The sequence below is a fragment of the Rhinopithecus roxellana genome, chromosome 4 (genome assembly GCF_007565055.1).
Source record: "Rhinopithecus roxellana isolate Shanxi Qingling chromosome 4, ASM756505v1, whole genome shotgun sequence".
Lineage (NCBI taxonomy): Eukaryota > Metazoa > Chordata > Mammalia > Primates > Cercopithecidae > Rhinopithecus > Rhinopithecus roxellana.
Genome location: NC_044552.1, coordinates 6,592,576 through 6,610,275, shown reverse-complemented (window position 1 = coordinate 6,610,275; position 17,700 = coordinate 6,592,576). Strand labels below are relative to the sequence as shown.

General features: G+C 43.6%; 1 protein-coding gene across 6 annotated transcripts in view; it reads left to right on the top strand.

Moving 5' to 3' along the window:
- Positions 1-17,700, top strand: part of PHACTR1 (phosphatase and actin regulator 1) — a 336,171-nt gene that overhangs the window by 264,641 nt on the left and 53,830 nt on the right. For all 6 annotated transcript variants that reach the window (XM_010357137.2, XM_030928570.1, XM_010357141.2 and 3 more), the window contains 2 exons: positions 9,921-10,168; positions 12,140-12,296. In XM_010357137.2, coding sequence (XP_010355439.2) covers positions 9,921-10,168; positions 12,140-12,296 — 405 coding nt within the window. The remainder of the gene's footprint in view (positions 1-9,920; positions 10,169-12,139; positions 12,297-17,700) is intronic.

The window sequence follows — 17,700 nt, the reverse complement described above, 5'->3', positions numbered from 1 at the left end:
TTGCCAGCCAGTAATTCCCCTCCCATGGATGGGTCACAGTGATTTCCTACTCATCAGCCTGTACCATGGAATGGAGATAAAGTGATTATTACAAAGCTCCCTTGAAAAGGGAGTGACTCTTATAATGACCTGGACTCACGGTAGATGTCTTGGCATTCATTCCTGTATGAATGACTGAAAGTAAGGTCTGGGCCTTACCCTTATCCAGTAATGAACATGAAAGGTAAGTCAGTCTCTTCATTTTTGAAGTCTAGAGATCCCTTAAAAACATTCAGCCATTGAAATGGTAGGAAAAGTCCAGGCACGGTGGCTCACTCCTGTAATCCTAACAACTTCGGGAGCCCAGGAGTTTGAGACCAGTCTGGGTAACATAGCGAGACCCCATCTCTACAAAAAAAATCAAAAAATTAGCCAGGTGCGGCGACATGCACCTGTTAGTCCCAGCTACTCAGGAGGCTGAGGCAGGAGGATTGCTTGAGCCCAAAGGTCCAAGGCTGCAATGAGCTATTAAAAAAGAAAAGAAAAGAAAAAAATGGTAGAAAAAGGGAAGGGAGACAGAAATGGTTATCTGCCCGGGCTCTCAACCTATGCATCTCCTACTTAGTTTAACAGAGTCAAAGAGAAAAGTTGAGTTTTCCAAGAAGAAGTCTTGGTAAAGGTCATTCTTGGTGTGAACAAGACCAAGGGAAGAGAGTACAGCTTTTCACCTCCCTAAGGCGTCCTGTAGATGTGATGAGAGGAAGGCAGTTTTAAATGTGTGCCTTGTATCGATTCGGGACTGCCATTTTCCTCTCAAGCTTTCCAAATACATCTCTTTTCAGTGTTGTGTAAATAGCAAGCCTTCTGTTTTAGGGATACTTCTGTTCATTCTTTTCTGTTCATTTAAACTGTTCCATCCTCTAGGGGAAAATGAGGATGAAACAACGTCCTCATCCTTGTGAGCTTACTCATTAGTGGGAGCAACAGGTAATAAGCCTATGAATATGTAATATGATGTCAGGCGGGGACAGGGCACTGAAGAACCATCATGCAGGGTCATGGGAGGAGTGTGGTGGTGATGCCTCTCTGTCCTTCAGGAGATGTGTCATTAAAGTGGCCACAATAGACATGAAACCCACCGCATGCCCCCTTTTTATCAGCAACGCTCCATTGTGCAAGGCTGGATTATCCAGCCTGGTAATTATTCTGTCCTCCCTCTTGTCGCCTATACTTTCTGCACACCTACTCACCCCCAGCCGTGTGCTACTCACACAAAACTTGTATCCCCAAGTCTAGAATTGAAACCCCCTCCCTATGTGTTCCACAATAGCCCTCATCATGGGACTCTTCACAGCAAAATTCATAGCAAGAGAGTAGCTGGATTGTGTGAACATCTGTTATCCTTGCTTTTTGTTATAAAAATATTATATTCCGTGGTTTTTAAAATTTGCAGTATAAATTGCATTTCATAGTCAGCATATACATCTATGGAAAAAATGATGGGCTTTGCTGATTCTCCAGCAGAAGGCAACATAGTTCATGGAAAGAACACAGGCCCTGGGTGGGAAAACCTGAGCTCACATCCTGCTGTGATCACTGCCGAGAGATCACTTGTGTTCTCAGAGACTTCATGTGCCCATTCATGAAAATCAAGATAATAACAATACCCTTCTTAACTATGCAAGTTTTTGTGGCGATTAAATGAGATGATGAACATTTACAACACACTTTCATGGGACACTAAAGGACCATCTGTGGTAGCCGTGTGGTTGTTTTGAAAGATGCTCCTTTTTATTTGACACTAATTGAAGTCTGAACTTTAAACAGATTCTTGGACTGGTGGTTCATATTCATCAGCTCGTTCAACTTTAGCATCTGTCTCGTCCCCAGTGGCTTTTCCAGAACTACTGCCTTCACCATGAAGCTCCATGAGCTTTCCCAATTCAAACTTGGGCTTCTTCAGCATTTTTACTTTTCTAACGAAGACATCATGGAGAGGATAAATAGAGAAAAAAAAAAAAAAAGATGCTCCTGCTCCGTCATCCTGAGCTGTGGAACCCGCTGGTATCTTTAAGACATTGTGTGGAAATATTCTGAAATGGTGCATCTGTCCAACATCTTGTGAACATCATGGAATGCTCTTTAGTTTCTGCATGTTCATCCCTCTTACGTTTGTCAAGTAAATGACATTACTGAGTGCTACCTAGATGATAGGGAGCAGAAATTCATCTGTTTTTCCCCTGGAAAATAATTTAAGGCCTTTGGTCTTTGTTTAAATTCATTATAGGATGTTAGTATGAGAGGAAACCGTATAGATCTCATCAAGCTCAATGACGTCACCTTACAAAGCAGCCTAACTTTGGACAGTCTGAATTGAAGTGGGCTGAGGGCCTGTGAGTATAGAATTGGAAACTGGAATACCATAAGCTCTCTCTGTTACCTTTTCTGTGCACACACAGTCCTGGAATGAAGGCCACACCATACCAACGTGCTCTTGCTTGCATAGATCTCTGTGCCTTCACTCCTCCAGTTGTCTTCTTAGGAAAAAGAACTCTAGAACACTATTTCCAAAATCCTAATGCTCCTTTCACAAAGAGAATTTCCCTACAACAGCAAGACTCTATCTAAGGGTCAGGGATCCTAATTTTAGCAAATTGAGTAATTGGAAATGTAATGTGGTGTACTCTGATTGCGTGTGACTTCAATTCAAATATTTGATCAACTTATCCATCAGTTCCAAACACACATGCAATGATGAGGTTGAGGCAGGAAGATCATCAGCCTCTGTCTTGGAGAGACTCACAGTTAATGGGGGTGGTGGTAAATGCTTAGCCTGTAATTATAACCTAATGTGGCAGATGCTGTAACAAAGCTGGAAACAGAGGCTATGGATGTGCAGAGAAGGGACTGATTTCCATTGGAAAAATCAGAAAAGGATGCTCAATGAAATGAGATTTGAGCCATCCCTGAAGGATAGGCAGGATACTCTTTCTAGGCCAAAACCTGAAGGGTGAGTTCTGAGGCAGAGCAACTGCAGGAGTAGAGGGAAGAGGCAAGAAAGTCCACAGTGTACTTGGGCAGTGGCACGTGGTCTGATGTGGCTGGAACATTGGGGAGACAGTAAAGAATAATAACAAATGAGATTGAAAGGAGTTGGGGGGTCAGATCGTGAGGCACCTCTTAGTCCATGCTATAGAGGGTGGAGTTGATCCAGTTTACAGTGAGGCCTTTCCTGACTCTTTTGATTAGGAGAATTACATGATCAGACCGATTTGACAGCAGAATAGAGGGTGGACTTGGTGGATGCGGAGGGGGAGGTTCTGGAAGAAGAGTAAGGTTTAGAGCCACTGGGGAACCACTGCCTCTACATTAGCAGTAGTATAGTGACAGCAGTAGATCAGGTCCTATAGTCTGACAGCCTGAATTCAATGTCTGCATCCCTCTGGTTGTGTCACCTTGGCCACGTGCCTTTGTGTTTTCCCGTCTAAAATGGGAAGATCACAATAGTACCTATCTTTTAGGATCCTTGTGAAGCTCAAGTGAATCAACACATGGGACAGTGTGAGCATTTAGAAATGTTAACTTCTGTCATCATCTGCAATAATCCAGTTAGAATGAACAAAGGCGGCCGGGCACAGTGGCTCCTCCCTGTAATCCCAGCACTTTGGGAGGCCAAGGCAGGTGGATCACGAGGTCAGGAATTCAAGACCAGCCTGGCCAAGATGGTGAAACCCTGCCTCTACTAAAAATACAATAATTAGCTGGGCTTGATGGCGGGCACCTGTAATCCCAGCTACTTGGGAGGCTGAGGCAGAGAATTGCTTGAACTCAGGAGGCAGAGGTTGCAGTGAGCCGAGATCGCGCCACTGCACTCCAGCCTGGGTGACAGAGCGAGACTCTGTCTCAAAAAAAAAAAAAGAATAAACAAAGGCTCCATCTCAGAGGTTAGGATGAGATTCTTCACATTTACCTGTGGTTTTAGAAGCTAGTTAGCCCTTAGGAAGAGGGAGGGTGAAAACAACCCGTGTGCAATGAAGTCCATTTGAACCTGAAGCCAACTAAATGCTTAATGCCAAAGAATTTTGATGTGAATGGTCTAGAATAGACTTTATTACACGAGTCAGCAATTCCTCAGGGAGGTTGACAGGTACTCTGGAAGATGTGACTCTCAGGCCACTGAGTGTCATTCAGTAAATCACTGATCTGGGCAACAGAATGAGAAAACCTGTTTCACTCAAGCATCAGCTTGGAGCTCTTGCATTCATGAGGTAACAGCTCAGGAACTGAAAGCAGGAGTGCAAGTAGCTGAGTGAGTAGAACCCCAAGAGCATCAGCGTCTTGGTACAGCCCCCAGAGTGCCAGCCTCAGACCTGACAAGTCAGGAACTCACGTGAGAAGATCTGGACAGTTCTTCATCATTCAGCGAATGCTGCAGATTCCTGATAATTAATACCTAAGTAGCTTTTGAGGAGACTCACATGGTATAGTGCTGAGAATGCAGCAAGCAGCAAAGCCACTGTGGATGCTCTAGGCCAGTGCCTCCTAATCTGAGATGATTTTCATCCCTCAGAGGACATTTGGCAATGTCTGAAGATTGTTTTGGCTGTCACAGTTGGAGGAAGTGCTGTTGGTATCTGGTGAGTGGAGGCCAGGGTACTGCTAAGTATACTACAATGCACAGGACAACTCTCAAAGCAATGAATTTTCTGGCCCAAAATGTCAGTCATGCCTGTGTTGAAAAAACCTGGGCTAGACCAACATTTAACCAAAACGTGATGTCTGCATCATTGGTGGTACAGAAAATGAGTTTAGGACAACCTTTGATTAGTTTTAATATTTTATTGAATATTGTATGCACTTATGCATATATCAATATTGAAAATATATGTATTACAAATATAAAAATATATCTTAACATGTTATAAACCTATATGGTTTACATATAAAACCTGTTATTACAAAGATATCATTTGCTTAGGATGAGGTTACAATAGTGTTTAAATTTTTTTTAAAGTACCACACTGACTTTAAAAATTACAAAGTAAATAATAGTATAAATGGACTTCAAAGATGCCATACACAAAAAATTAAGGAGGCAGGAGTATAATCAAGGTTTAGAAAACATTGGTTCAGATCAGGGCTCAGAAAACATTTTCTGTAAAGAACCAGATAGATAGTAAATATTTTCAGCTCTGTTGCAACTACTCCACTCTGCTATTTTGGTGCAAAAGCAGCCAAGGTGATCAGTGAATGGATGGGTCTCCTGAATGCCCTTGAGTATTAAACTCAGTGCCCCAGAAGTGGCCTGGTCATGGCAGGGTAGAACACTAGTTAGTAGGACTTAAAATAGTTATAAAGTAATGATGCCCATTTTTCACACACGTTGACAAGGCATGATATTTCCTCCATCTTGCATGGGTACATTTAGTGGGGTTTGTGTTTTATCAAAAAACATATCTCATAAGTATCACAGTTCAACTTTTGCATGCAGAATTTGTAATAGAGTGGGTTCAAATTTCAAGCCCTTCCTTTACCAACTGTGTCCTTGTGGGCCTATTCAATTACCCTTTCAGAGCTTCAATTTCCTGCTTCGTAAATTGGGGAGAATTTACAGCACCTGTCCTGTACAGTTGTTGGAAAGGTGAAATGCAACACTGTGTGTGAAAATTACACATTTAGTAAATGTTCTCTCTATTCACTCTCCCTTCTTTCCTTCTCTCCTTCAATTCTTCCACTTATTCATTGAGGATGCCCTTTTTATCATTGCCATTGATAAAGATGCTAACCAAGTCTAGAGCACCGCATCCCTGCAGCACACCACTAGATACCTCTCTGAAAATTAAAAAACAATCCCTTAGTTAATACCTTTTGAACATGTTTTGCCAAGTGCTTACAAATGTACCTAAACATCAGTCATTCCAGCCTGTATTTCTTTCCTTCGGCTAAAGCAATAGACAATTACTGAGCATCTATTTTGTGTCAGGCATGATACTAGGCACTAAGCATGGTAATAGGAACCAGATACAAACAGAAGACGTGGCTTCTGCCCCAAGGAGCCTACAGCCTTGGGTGGTGAAGAGAAGACAGTAAGCAAACAGATGATCATGATTTTCACACCCGAGGACTCTCCCGTAAACACAGGCAAGGCATTGACTGAGACAAGTATTGAGAAATAGGAATGAATGAGGTGAAGATGGTTTGCGAACACATTCCAGGGCAAGAGCATTGAATGCATAGTTGCAGGTGATCAAGGGGTCAGTTGCTTGGAGACAGAAGTAAAGAAGTGGGAATGAGTTTGTGTTAATAATTTGGGCCAAATTATGTAGGGTGTGGCAGGCACATGACACTATGTTTAAGCTACTGTTTGCAGGCTCATGGTTTTCACCTTCCTTTTGGAATTAGAGCCTGTATTTAGAGCAGATCTAGGGGATAACTATATTATATAAAACTCGTGCCGGGTACGGTGGCTCAAGCCTGTAATCCCAGCACTTTGGGAGGCCGAGACGGGTGGATCACGAGGTCAGGAGATCAAGACCATCCTGGCTAACACGGTGAAACCCCGTCTCTACTAAAAAAATACAAAAACACTAGCCGGGTGATGTGGCGGGCGCCTGTAGTCCCAGTTACTCGGGAGGCTGAGGCAGGAGAATGGCGTAAACCTGGGAGGCGGAGCTTGCAGTGAGCTGAGATCCGGCCACTGCACTCCAGCCTGGGCTACAGAGCGAGACTCCGTCTCAAAAAAAAAAAAAAAACTCGTGCTACAGAGACTGATGTTCTGGTGGGTGTCCGTCACCAGCGGGGCAGAGGCCACGTGTCATAAGATGCCGCATTTGAGTTGATTTGGTTCTTTGCCTCAAATAGTACAGTTCATGATGCGTTAACTGAATTTTCATTTGCATCACTCCCAGAGCAGTAGTTTTGTAGACTTGAGAGGCTTTCAAAGTTCTCTTGGGTGAGGCTCTTAGATCTGAGTTTTAGAAAGTCGCTCCAACAGCTCTGGAGACTGGACTGAAACTGAGCATGCTGTGAAACCACTTGGAAGGCCATGTCTGTCAATAACCAGTAAGGGTCTCATTTGAGGCCATGTCAACAGGTGACTTCACATGCACCAGCCCTACAAAAAAGGCATGATTTACCCCGTTTTGCAGTTGAGGAAGCCAAGATTCAGAGGTTAAACAATGTGGCCAGTGTCAAGAAGACAGTAAGTGGCAAAACATGGACCCAGATCTGTCTTGACTCCCCAAACTGAGGCCACATGTTAACCTTCCCAGCCTCCTCAGCTAACTCCTGTACTCTCCTTTCTTTTCTTGCTCTCCTGTGGTTCTCCATAGTTACAAAAGGGGTGGGTTCATCAGGGCATTTGTCTTCTTCTCAGGACTCTTCCTGATGCATAGTTGGCATTCAGTGGATATTTATTAATAGAATGTTTTACAATTCTTTTGGTGGATTCACCTAGCTTCCTGGAAAACTACCTCCTTCATTCTTAAGGAAAATTAGGCATTCAAGAACATGCTAGGGTTCACACATCAAGAAGATGACCTGATTGGTCCCAGAAGTCTTTAGCTCTTTCTCTAGTGCCCCAACAGGCAGTCATTGGCCACTTGACCAATCCCTATTTGACAAACCCAGTAGCATGGTACCTGGTACCTTTCAAAGTAGCCAGCTGTCCTCCATTTAATCCCATCCTATTTAAGAAGGTCTCACGCTGCCCATGTATCTTTGAAAGAGAAGAAACCACAGCCTCTTGTTGATCACACACTACCTGAGGTGGAGTTTCTTATCTTCCTTTGCGTTTTTCTCTCTTCTTTATCTTCTTGAATCAACTTGGAGCCTTCTTCCTTAAGGAAACTCATGCTTTCTGGTTTCCAACTTTTTTCCTTAAAAGATTCTTCTCACCAAACAAGAATATCTATTGACTGCTTTCATCCCCAGCTCCCGGCTTCCATTATCCCTAGCTCTGTGCCTTTATAGGAACCATTGCTAATTAAACTAGAAAGTGGAGAGAGGAAAGACAGGATTTGGGCAAAATATGAGCCGTGGAATTACATTTTTTTTTGCCTCTTCCATCCTTACTTCCTATAATACCCAATATGGAAATCCAAGCGCAGTTGGAATGGAGTGGCTGTCACTGATAAAAGGGCTGCTTTTGCAGGGTAAGCACGAAGTTCCTAGCCCCACTCCCATCACCCTTTGCCACTCTGGGGACTTCACCCTCCTGCTCCCATTGTCATTTGTATTAAATTAGGTGGGAAATCGACTGACGTAAACCACTAATGTGGTAAACCACTAATAAGATGCTGTATTTTTATAAATATATGATTTAATACTATTCAGTAGTTGGCTTTTTTTAAGTTGATTTAGTTCATCGCGTTGAACATCATAGCTCATAATGTGTTAACTAGATTTTTCCATTTGTGTCACTGAAGAGTTATGTGAAAAATACAGAGAGAAAAACAGCTCTTTGGAAACAATGGAAGGAAGGAAGTTAATTGAATTTACATTAGGCATAGCAATAATTTAAAGCATAATTGAAAGTTTCAGAGGAGAGGCATGCATTCATATGTCCTAAGTCAGATTTCTTTTGGATAAAATATTCAAATGTAGAACTTACTGATATATAATATAACCTCATGTTCCATTTCCTTATGCATGTCAAACAGTTTTGGATGGTAAAATGCACTGAGTTTCCTGTGTTTAGAAATTCCTTAAATGAAAGATATAAATTCCACTTCCAGTTAATCTGAAAAAGAATTACAAAATTTAACTGTGGTTTCTGGCTTCATATTCTTATGATATTTGCTAGATTTCATGCAAAGCCCGTCATAAAAAGGGTTCTAAGTTACTACATAATCCTCAGAGGATTCAGAAAATAATTATTTTCTTTATTTTTGATGACATGCATTTACTAACTTTCGAACAACAAACTTGTATAGATTTTTTTTTTTCTTTTTGAGATGGAGTCTCACTCTGTTGCCAGGCTGGAGTGCAGTGACACGATATCAGCTCACTGCAACCTCTGCCTCCCAGGCTCAAGTGATTCTCCTGCCTCAGCCTCCCAAGTAGCTGAGACTACAGGTGTGTGCCAACACGCCCAGCTAATTTTTGTATTTTTAGTAGAGACGGGGTTTCACCATGTTGGCCAGCATGGGCTTGATCTCTTGACCCCATGATCCACCTGCCTTGGCCTCCCAAAGTGCTGCAATTACAGGCATGAGCCACCACACCCAGCAGTATAGCTTTTTTAGTTAATAAAGATATTTGATCCAAGTTGGTTCAACTTAAGAAGTAGAACCAAAAACATCATCCTCGATGCCTGTTAGAAAGCTGACCTGCAAAATATCCAGACTGGCATTACCTGTGGCTCCCTGTGGGAGATCACTTTCTGTAGGTCATCGCTGACGATGTCATGCATGGGTCTCCAGCCTTCTGTCCATCCCCCTCTTCCCTTTCTCAGCATCTCCAGCCACAGCATTTCAGTCTTGCACACACTCAGTCCCTATCAGTCGCCCTGTGTAGCTTTAGAAAACTAGAACCTCAATTATTATCTTTCTCTCCTGAAACTGTAGCTTCACTATCAGGTTAATGCTTTACCCTTGCTTTTAATTTTTTTTAATTATGGTAAACACAGATAACATAAAATTTGCCATCTTAACCATTCGAAGACATACAGTTCAATGGCATTAAGTACGTTCACATCATTGTGCAACCATCACACCACCCACAAGGAGTTGGATTTATTATTTCCTACCCACGCCACTATTCCCATCAGGAAACAGTGCCATCTTCAAATGATTCCCTGTAAGATGAGCGACAGAACCTTACTTGCCCAGTAGACCCTTTGTCTCTTAGGACTAGACAACTGAGTTTTACAATGGTTTTGATGCACTTATATAGCATGTTAGCCAAAATGAATTTCGTCTTTCCTCCTTGTCTTTAAACAGCTCTGAGCAGCGGGTCCCCTGTTCCACTTCTTACCACAGCTCTGGGTTGCATTCGGGTGACGGGGTCACCAAAGCAGGACCTATGGGCCTTCCAGAAATAAGACAAGTGCCAACTGTTGTGATTGAATGTGATGACAATAAAGAAAATGTGCCTCATGAGTCAGACTACGAAGACTCTTCTTGCCTGTACACAAGAGAAGAGGAGGAAGAGGAGGAGGACGAAGACGATGACAGCTCATTATACACCAGTGCGTTCATCTTAACTCTTCACCAGGGGTGGGGAAGCATGCTATTGTGGAAAGAGAGCAGAGAGAGGACCCAGTAGCCCAGCATTCTGGGTTCTAATCCCCGCTCTGGTATTGACTGGTCCTGGGTCGTAGGGCAACTTAGTCTACCTCTTGGGGCCTCAGTTCCTACATCAATTAGAGGAGAGGGTAAATGTCCTCTAAATGCCCTCCTAGCTCTAAAAATTACTGCCACCTCCTACCTCTTTAAATGGCTTATTCTTTGTTGCTTCCCTTAGGATGCAACTTCTCCCCCAACCCACAAAAAAAAAAAAAGAAAAGAAAAGAAATTTAAAACTCTGTGTTTGTCTAGCAAACACTCAAATACTACCCACTGTATATGCAACAAATTCAGTTTTTAAGCATACCTCAGCAACTTTGAAGGCCTCAATTTAAATTTCTTATTTATGACCTTTAAATGTGCTAAGAGACAAGAGAAGAAATGAAGAAAGCAAAGTTCAAAACCTATCACTCTAGCCATGAACAGTAAATAAATTTTAGTTACGTGAGTACAGCCTGATATTTGGTCAACTTTTTAATAAATGAACTTATGAGAATAGCAACCATGCATTGAACATGTGCTGTGTGCCTGACAATGGGCTACGGTTTTAATCTCTCACCTACATCTCACAACCCTGAGGCATGGATGCTATTGCCTCATTTTACAGATAAGGGCAGAAAATGGAGAAGCAAGGCACAGGCCCAGGGCCTCACGTCTGCTAAGGGGCAATGCTGGGGTTTGATGCAGGCTCTGTCACATTCTGAAGCCCATGTTCTAAAACCAGCGGAGGAAGAAAGAAGAAAAGCACTACACAATAAAGCCCAAAGGCATCCTCAGACTTGTTGTCTGCTGGCGTTTTCTCTTGCTCTCTACTTACCAGGCTTCAAATAGCTGGCTCCGTGTGAGACCTGGCAAGCTATGCAGGGATCCAAATGATGTCAAGGAAAGAACCACACAGGGCAGCCAAAGACCTCAATGATCCATGAATGGAAGGAGCAACTGCTCAGCCCCTGTTTTGCTGTTCAGTATCCAGAGAACTGAATGTTTTATAACGGGGTTTCTCAACCTCAGCACTCCCGGCATGTGGGACCAGATAATTCTTTGGTGTGGGCCATACTGTGCATTGTGGGGTGTTTACAGGCATCCCTGGCCTCTGTCCGCTAGATACCAGTAGCACCCTCTGCCTGCCACCTTAGTTTTGACAACCAAAAATGCCTTGAGATATTGCCAGGTGTCCCTTGGGGAGCAAAATCACCACTGGTTGAGAACCACTGATTTACACCAGATGTAGGGAAGCCCTGCCTCAGCTGCTCAGAAACCCTGGGGTTAAAAAGAAAAAAACCCACCCCAGGATATTGCCTATTTCAAAGCCCTCACCTCCACTCCCACCCCCAACCAGCCCCACTTTGTCGGCCTACCTTTTTTCTCCTTCACGTGCCCCCAGCTCCAGTGTAGTTGATCTTTTCTGTCTCTTGAGATTTCCTGGTGTAACCTTCACCACTGAACTTTTGCAGACACAGATCCCCACCCACCTGCTGCCTGTTGGACTCTCATCACTGCTTCAGGTGTCAGCCCCTCCTCCTTGTGAAACTTCCCCTAATTGCTAAAGGCCTCTGTCCTGTCTCCCCCTTTGCAGTCCACTGCACCCCACAGCCAGTCCTGCCTTTCTTTGTGATGTCGCCTGCATGCTAGGCGTTCCTGGAGAGCAGAGACCCAATCACAGGCTCCCTGTGTGCTGTCCATGTGCCCCACACAGTGCTTGGGGTAGAGTGTGTGGCAATGGCAGGAACTCTAGGAACTGAGGCCTTAACCACTTTCAGGTGTTAAAGCGTTGATGACTTCCTTCCTGCCTTGTATCTTATGGCCCAGGGTTGGCCCTGTGGGAGCCCAGGCAGATACGTCAGCCTTAGTTGACTCATTTCTCTCTCCTACAGGCTCCCTGGCCATGAAGGTCTGCAGGAAGGACTCCTTAGCCATCAAACTCAGCAACAGGCCCTCCAAGCGAGAGCTGGAAGAAAAGAACATCCTTCCCAGGCAGACGGATGAGGAGCGGCTGGAGCTGAGGCAACAGATTGGCACCAAGCTCACCAGGTAGGACAGCGGCACCCTCTGCCTCCCTGGCAGTGGGCCTTTAGCTCTCCAGATTCTAGCAAAAGAATTCACTCTTGGCCAGGCGCAGTAGCCTATGCCTATAATCCTAGCATTTTGGGAGGCCAAGGCAGGTGGATCACATGAGGTCAGGAGTTCAAGACCAGCCTGACCAACGTGGTGAAACCCCATCTATACTAAAAATGCAAAAATTAGCCAGGTATGGTGGCCTCTAATCCCAGCTACTCAGGAGGCTGAGGCAGGAGGATCACTTGAATCCGGGAGGTAGAGGTTCCAGTGAGCTGAGATCACGCCATTGCACTCTAGCCTGTGTGACAGAGCAAGACTCTGTCTCAAAAAAGAAAAAAAAAAGAAAGATACAATGGAAAACATCCCATTTTGTCTCCAAGGTTGTTTCTATAGTGCTCTCTCTTTCATTTATACAAATCTTGGAAAATTCACTTGATTCAAGGTTCAGGGAGAAATTGAGAGGCAGGTTTCCAGGGAGAATAATCATCTGTAGAAAAGCCTCCATCATCTGACCAGGCATGGTGGCTTATGTCTGTAGTCCTAACATATTGGGTGGCCAAGGCAGGCAGATTGTTTCAGCCCAGGAGTTTGAGGCCAGCCTGAGTAACAAAGTAAAACCCCATCTCTACATAAAATAAAAAATTAGCCAGATGTGGTGGCACATGCCTATGGTCCCAGCTACACGGGAAGTTGAGGCAGGAGGATGACTTGAGCATAGGAGGTCAAGGCTGCAGTGAGCCATTATTATGCCACTGCACTCCCAGCCCAGGTGACAGAGTGAGAAAGAAAAAAGAAAAAGAAAAAGAAAAGAAAGAAAAGAAAAGAAAAGAGAAGAGAAGGGAGAAAGAGAAGGGGAACGGGAAGGGGAAGGGAGGGGAAGGAAGGAAAGGAAGGCCTCCATCATGTAATAGAATTGACCTATGGAGAGATAAGGTGTGGTCTGATTAAGCACAAAGCAGTCAGATAAACAAACTCTCTGCTATACGGTTAAGTGGTTGGTAGTGATGCCTCATTACTCCACTGTGACTCTTTTTGAGTGATTGCCCTTTATGTATGGATATTACAGACATAGGCATAGCTTTATATTATATTAAGATATTAACCACTTTTGTATGTATTTGTAATCAAGGGTGTGTTTATGTGACATTAGGTAACCTTTGTTGAGTACTTATTATTTGCCACCATTCTCTAAACATTTTATATGTATTAAATCATTTGTCTTTTGGCCTCTCTATAAGATACACATTCGTACACCCATTTTACAGATGAGAACACCAGGCATAGAGAACTTTGGTTGCTTTGCATAATGTCACACAGCACAACTCTGGAATTCTCTCTCTTGAGCCCTTACTTTGTACCAGACACTGTTGTGAGTGCCTGGACATAATGTGTGGAAGTCTACCAGGGCTTAATTTCTGATTCTCCCTCTTACTAGCTATATGGCCTTAAGTAAGTCACTTAGTCTCTTTCCCTGTGTTTCTACTGATTCTCCCTCTTACTAGCTATATGGCCTTAAGTAAGTCACTTAGTCTCTTTCCCTGTGTTTCTACATAAGTAAAAGAGTGAGTTGTGAAAATTAAGCAAATTAATAGAAGTATTTAAAACAGTGTCTGGCCCATAGCAAGCAATCAGTTACCTGTTGTTACCATCACCTTTGCAATGTACAAGTGAGGAAGGTGGTACATAGAGATTATGTAGACATAGGCGTCATCCAACTTTATGCCACTATTCTTCCCTCCCACCTGATTTACTTTGTTACCTAAGGGCAGCTTCTTTCCCAAAATTAACTTGGTTTCCTCTTGGAGGATGTTGTGATGGTACAGGGCTTTGTAAAATGGTCAACACTGATGGATGATTGGACATAGTATTATGCAGTCTTCAGAGTCATAGAATGAAAACATCTAACCACCTGCTACACACACACACATTCTTTCTGTCATTGATTGAAGTAACATGGGCTTGTCTTTTAATACCTCAGTGATAGTTGCAGCTCTCTAGAGAGCCCATCCCATTGTTGGAGAGCCTTACTGTTAGGCATTTTTCCAATATTGAACTGAAATCTGTCCATGCCACTCCCATCCATTGGTCTTATTCTGTGTTTTCTGCACCTTCATCCCCTGTAACACGGCATGCTTTAGCGTACCTGAAGATAATGATCCTGGCCTCCCTGATCTCTCTCACGTTACATAGAACCATATGTCAGCTCTGAGATTGGTTGGGGTGGGTGGGTATGGTTCTGGGCTACTCCTGACCCAGCTTGTTCAAGTTTACACATTATCCTCTAGGGGATTAGAAAAAAGAGAAGGAGCAGATCTTTTATCATAGCTCCTTCCCCTCACTTCCCATTCCTCCAGCTCTGCTACAGTACAAGCAGAGCCCCAGGTATGTGAGGGGCAAATGAAAATTTATCTGCAGGTGGGAGTGAGATGCCAGAGCATCTGGCTGCCTGGGTGACCTCTTCTTTGGCAAGTGTGAGACAGAGATGGGAAGCATAGGAAGTCGGCCTGTGAGCCTGGACACCTGCTTTTTCACTGTGGGGTCCTTGCACCTGGTTTAGACTAGCACAGTAAAAAAGGGCACCGTTGTCTGAGAGCATACTCCTAAAAAGAGAGACAACCCCAGGCTGTCCTGCCTGAATACATATCCACAAGGCTAGCAAAGGCAGCTGCAAAACCCAGAGGTGGGAAGAGACATAAACCATCCATGTCCTGAAAGAGGTTCTCTGTATCTGAAATCTTATTCTGGTAAATCAGCCCTTTCCCAACTCTTCCCCTAATAAGGATGCTTAAATACTGCTTGGAATTTGTGACATCCACTGAAGGTTTACCATAGTATACTTTGTTCCCAGCCCTCTTTCATTATGGCCGATAGCAGGTGTATTATTCAGTTCACTGCTATGAAGAAATACCTGAGACTGGGTAATTTATAAAGAAAAGAGGTTTAATTGACTCACAGTTCTGCATGGCTGGGGAGGTCTCAGGAAACTTACAATCATGGCAGAAGGTACCTCTTCACAGGGTGGCAGGAGAGAGAATGAGTGCAAGCAGAGGAAATGCCAGACAGTTATAAAACCATCAGATCTCATGAGACCCACTCATTATCACAAGAACAGCATGAGGGAAACTGCCCCCAAGATTCAGTTACTTCCACCTGGTCCCGCCCTTGACATGTAGGGATTATGGGGATTAAATTCAAGGTGAGATTTGGGTGGGGACACAGAACCAAACCTTATCAGCAGGAGAAGACACGTCAACTAGGGACAGAAAGACAAAGTAGAGAAGGCAGCATATTCAAGCAATTGAGATGACCTGCGTCCTTCGTCTGAACTCACTTTGTCCTTCACTCTTTCAACTAGGGAGTTTCTTTCTTTGTGGTAAGACCCTTGGAAGCTCTAGCCAGATTGCAGGGACTGTGCCTAAAGGACAGACTGTCAGGAATGTCTAGCAAATTGGCAAAGTTGTACAGAGCTTAGCACATGTCTCCATATGGCAGATAGGTCATATCTATACCTCAAGGTCATTTTTGAGGTAGCACAGCCATTAATGCAGACCCAAAGAGTTTTAGGGACAATTCCCTTTAGAATTGAGAGCTCAGCTCTGTGCTTCCAGCCACCCATTCATCCTGAAGCCAGGGAAGAATGAAGGGGAAATCTGAGAACCAAAAAGTGACTGTGGTAGAGAGCGAGCTACTCTGGAGTCAGGAGTTTGGGTTCCAGCTCTGATTCTTTCATTTCCTAGTCATTTGCCCTGAGGGCATTAGACTAGGTCATCTGACTACTGTGTGTAAAACATGTGCTCTATGATCACAAAAAGCAACTAAAGGAATGCAGACGTGTGCTGTAGAGTTGGCATTTCTTAAGCTACAAGGCCGCAGCATTCTCTGGCTATTAATGTACTGGAAATCTTAGGCTCTTTGAAAAGCATTTGACCAAGTCTGTGGTCCTCATGGAGTCAGCAAGATAGAAAACATAATTTTAGCCTGAAAGTTCCAGTAACATAAGAAAAAAAAAAAAAAAAGGACCACAATTTGCAGCATTCTAAGAATAATCCCTGTGCTTCCAAAAACATTTACTTGTTGAGGCTATTGGGCAGACTCTCCTAAGTCTCAGTCAGCAAGTCATCTGGATTTTTAAATAAATAACTATTTCAATTAACTGCCATTGGAAACGTATGGACTGCCCTAAGGACATGAAGGTTGGTCAGCAGGGTTCATGTGACTCCTCCTCCGTATGTATACAGACTTTGAACTTTGGGATGGCAAAGTTCACCAAGGAGTGGTGAATGATGCCATCCACTGGGGTGCCAGGTGAAAATAGTAGAGCTTCTATTTACATTCATTTCATGTCATCCTTTTTAACATGGTTATTTGTGCCCAGATTGTACTGTGCATGGTGTATCATTACAGTAGCACCTGTGTCTTATACATAAAGAAATGGTACATATGGGGACATGTGATTAGATTCATATTGATGAAGTTCTCTTAGAGTCCCCTGGTTTGAGAGTCACTTCTCAGTGCTGTGTGAGTAACACTTTTCATCTCCAGTGGACACACAGAGACCTCAGGGCAATCCCTCGCCCCACCTACCCCGCCCCATGAGAAACCATTCTGCATTCTCTCTAGATCTCCTCTTGGGATTCCATATCCTGAACCCTAGGAAGTGCCCTGACTATGGGATCTCAGCCATCACACCTACTTCTAGTTCTGTTCATTTGTCAAGCTTTTTATTCCCACAAGAGTAATGTTCCCTCATGACCCCATTTTGTTTATTTGAAATATAATTGAACATACTACCCCAAAATATCAGTATTAAAAAAATTAGACATGGAGCTATGCTTCTCAAAGTTCATAGTTAGGGTGCCCTGTCAGGGTGACCTCGTGATCAGCCAGAGCCAGCATGCTCTGGCACTTCCTCACATTCCAGCCTGTGGCACTGACTGATTGTTGAAGTGAAATCCCCAGAGGCTGGAGCTTCGGATCACTAGTTATGGGGTGTTCTGGAACTAAAAAGAAACCTGATGGCTAACAAGCTGTGCTTTTGATTCGGAAACATCCTATAAAAAGTGAGTCATTCAGTAAGTTGATAGGGCTACTCATGTTTAAAGGAAGGAGATTAAGACTCCAAAACATGACCTATTTGTGGTCAGTCAACAGCCAGTCTACTTGGGACCTCACCTAGTGAACAGCTAGGTCTTCAGACCCAACAGAGGATCGACTGGCCCAGTCGTCTCCAACTGAGGTCCTCTGTCCCCACTCATACCCTCTTGGTTGTTTGGACCAGATGAAAAAGCCTGCAAAAGAAAAATAAAATGGAAAGTGCCTCACCATATACACAGTAGTTTATCATCTAAAGTGAGCTCAGGAGTAAATGAGGATTGGG